Raw genomic sequence first — 2686 nt, forward strand, 5'->3', positions numbered from 1 at the left:
AGCTGAGTTGAGTTGAGTTGAGTTAAGGTTCTAAAGAAAGATCTCTGTCCTCTCGTCTCTTTGTTTGCTTTTTCCTCTCATCCTAAAAATTCACTTTTGATTATTATTTTTTGCTTCTTGCAGTTTTGTGGGAAACACAGAAATTGACGTGGACATAAAGAAGTATTACTGCAGGGCTGGAATCAAAAGCATACAGGTACGGTGAGAAGGTTTCATTGTTCAAAGATCGACGATACTAATGGATGAAACATGACTCTCAAATAGGTTTTAGCAAAAGTAAAATTCATTTTTTATTAATTTGATTTTGTATCAAAAAGTAAACTTGTCTCAAAATTAAAATTCTTAAAGCAAAACCTCAACAATGTTTATTATATATATATATACATATATATTATTATAATAATGTTATTATAAGAAACTGAAAAAAAATGAAAAAATGTAATCAAACAGTAATCAAACAAAATAATCAAACAATAGTAAAAAACAATTGACTTGGCATTTTACAATCTACCTAAACCTCTCAGCTTTAAAAAATTTGTACATAATCAACTTCATGACTCAGCAGTTAAAGCTGAGAGGGGCGTCTGTCATCTTTCGGCCGTGGCGTTGCCCCTGTTACCTCTGCACAGAGACTTTTACATGAAATGTTGACACTGGAGCGATAACAGATGTCAGCTGTTGGCACAGAGTCAGGTCATATTTACAGATCAGAGATCGCAGAGGCAGGGAAAGTGAGCCCAAAGAAAACTCATTGAAGTTTGATGGGATCCTTGGTTTTGACACACAGTCAATATTTGACTTTTTACTGACCTGAATTGTCAAATTTCCCCCTTTTTAAAATAATTTTTAGTTTTATTATAATAAAAGTTATCTTCTGAGGAAACCTGTTCTGGCAGAACCGAGGCTTCACACTTGGCACTCTGCTAGGACTCAACTGCTGGGAGCAAACCGCCACCAAATTTGGTGCTGCAGTGGAACGGTCTGCATGTCTGAGCTTTGAGTCACTGCAGCATGAAAGGCCGACAGCGTCTCCATCGGCTTGTTGTTTCAATTTTTCCCTTTCTGCATCGATTGCTCAGCTTTTAGTCCTGGACATGGATTATATTACAACATTAAGTTAATGCACTGACACAAGAGGGAAAGAAGAAAGAGAAGACTGCCACCGAGGAAGCAGAAGCACAGCCTTTATTCAAAATGTAAGAAGTCTGTTTAGAACCATCTTCAACCTTTACAGTTGCTTTGGAGACACTTACGTCAACACAGGACTGTCTCTGCTCTGATTCAGGAGCCAAAACCAGAGCCGCTTTCTGTACTTTGGGACAAAAGAAGAATAAAAAGTGCCGCAACAAATTTGCACACACCTTTCTGAGATCAGGTTTTACTCTGTGATTATGAGTTGGTGCTAAAACTGCTTCAAGCAAATGTTTGTGGCCTGGCAAAGCCTTCTGCATTATCCATAAGAAAAACGTGTGCCACTTGTACCGGGCATAAGATGAAGTTTCTGGAAGATGGTTAATGAGACGGCAAACTAAGCAAATAAGGAGCTGATGATTTTGTTTTTTACTGCAATAAGGCACAACTGCTAGCAACAGAACTTGATTCAGGCTCAAAAGATTTAGTTTAAACAAAATGTCAAGTTTATATTTGGAATCAATGATTTATATATGGACATTTTTTAAGTTTAGTTAGGTAACCTTGAACTTTTTTAGCTGTTATTTTAGGGTTTAGTTAGTGAAAAACACTAATTTGAGTACTGATGTTTGCACATATTTTTATTGCTCGTTTTTTTTTCATGTCTACATCAGCGAAATATTTTATTACTGATCATTTCTGCATAAAAACTGTAGAAATTATCCTTAAAAAAACTAAGATACAATAAGTTTAGGTTTCCTTCACAGCTCTGCATTTGTGTTCCTGTTAGAAAAACTACAAGAGGCCTATATGTGTTTAATTTCATGCTAAATAAAATCACTTTTTCATTGAATGAATGAATGAATGAATGAATGAATGAATGAATGAATGAATGAATGAAATGGTTTATTTCAAGCAATCAGGTCATAATACATACATAACATATCACTTAATAAATCACAAGTTGATCACTTGAAAGGGAGTGGAAGGAAGCGAACTTATATAATCCCACCCCGACTCGACCATTTTCTCTACATGAATTATCAATATCCGGTTCAGGACTTAATATCAAATATTAATAAAATCAGGCTATTTGGTTTGATTTGTGATTGTTTTCCCTTGATAATCCTCTGGAACTGACAGACGCCCTCAGGCATCCTGCCATGCAGCTTTGAGATTAACATCATAAAACTCAGTCTAAAAAAACGTATTTGAATATGCTGTGATTGACATTTTATTGAGTTAAAGAGAGAATAAGGCAATTATTTGTAGTTTTTGGACAAAAGCAACCTTTTATTTTAATAATTTTAATAAAAAAGGCAGAAGATGAACCTCAATCTGATGACTGCAAACCAGATAAGAGGACCCGCCTAATGTCTGCCATTAGAAATCCAACAATAAGGAAACCAATTATTATTTTATTTTGATTTTTGTCTAAAAGTCGCGAAAACTCGACGGTTCACTGTGAAAGATCCCCTTGTTGTGGGAGGCAAGAAGCTCAGAGTGGACAGACATCCCTTCACCTCTGGGCAGATTTCTGTCTAGTAGAACACCT

The 2686-nt window shown here is 35.7% G+C and overlaps 1 protein-coding gene across 4 annotated transcripts in view; it reads left to right on the plus strand.

Moving 5' to 3' along the window:
* Window positions 1–2686, plus strand: part of LOC112141874 (extended synaptotagmin-2) — a 90990-nt gene that overhangs the window by 31742 nt on the left and 56562 nt on the right. For all 4 annotated transcript variants that reach the window (XM_024265063.2, XM_024265064.2, XM_024265065.2 and 1 more), the window contains exon 6: window positions 124–196. In XM_024265063.2, coding sequence (XP_024120831.1) covers window positions 124–196 — 73 coding nt within the window. The remainder of the gene's footprint in view (window positions 1–123; window positions 197–2686) is intronic.

This window comes from Oryzias melastigma, linkage group LG3, assembly GCF_002922805.2.
Source record: "Oryzias melastigma strain HK-1 linkage group LG3, ASM292280v2, whole genome shotgun sequence".
Taxonomy (NCBI): domain Eukaryota; kingdom Metazoa; phylum Chordata; class Actinopteri; order Beloniformes; family Adrianichthyidae; genus Oryzias; species Oryzias melastigma.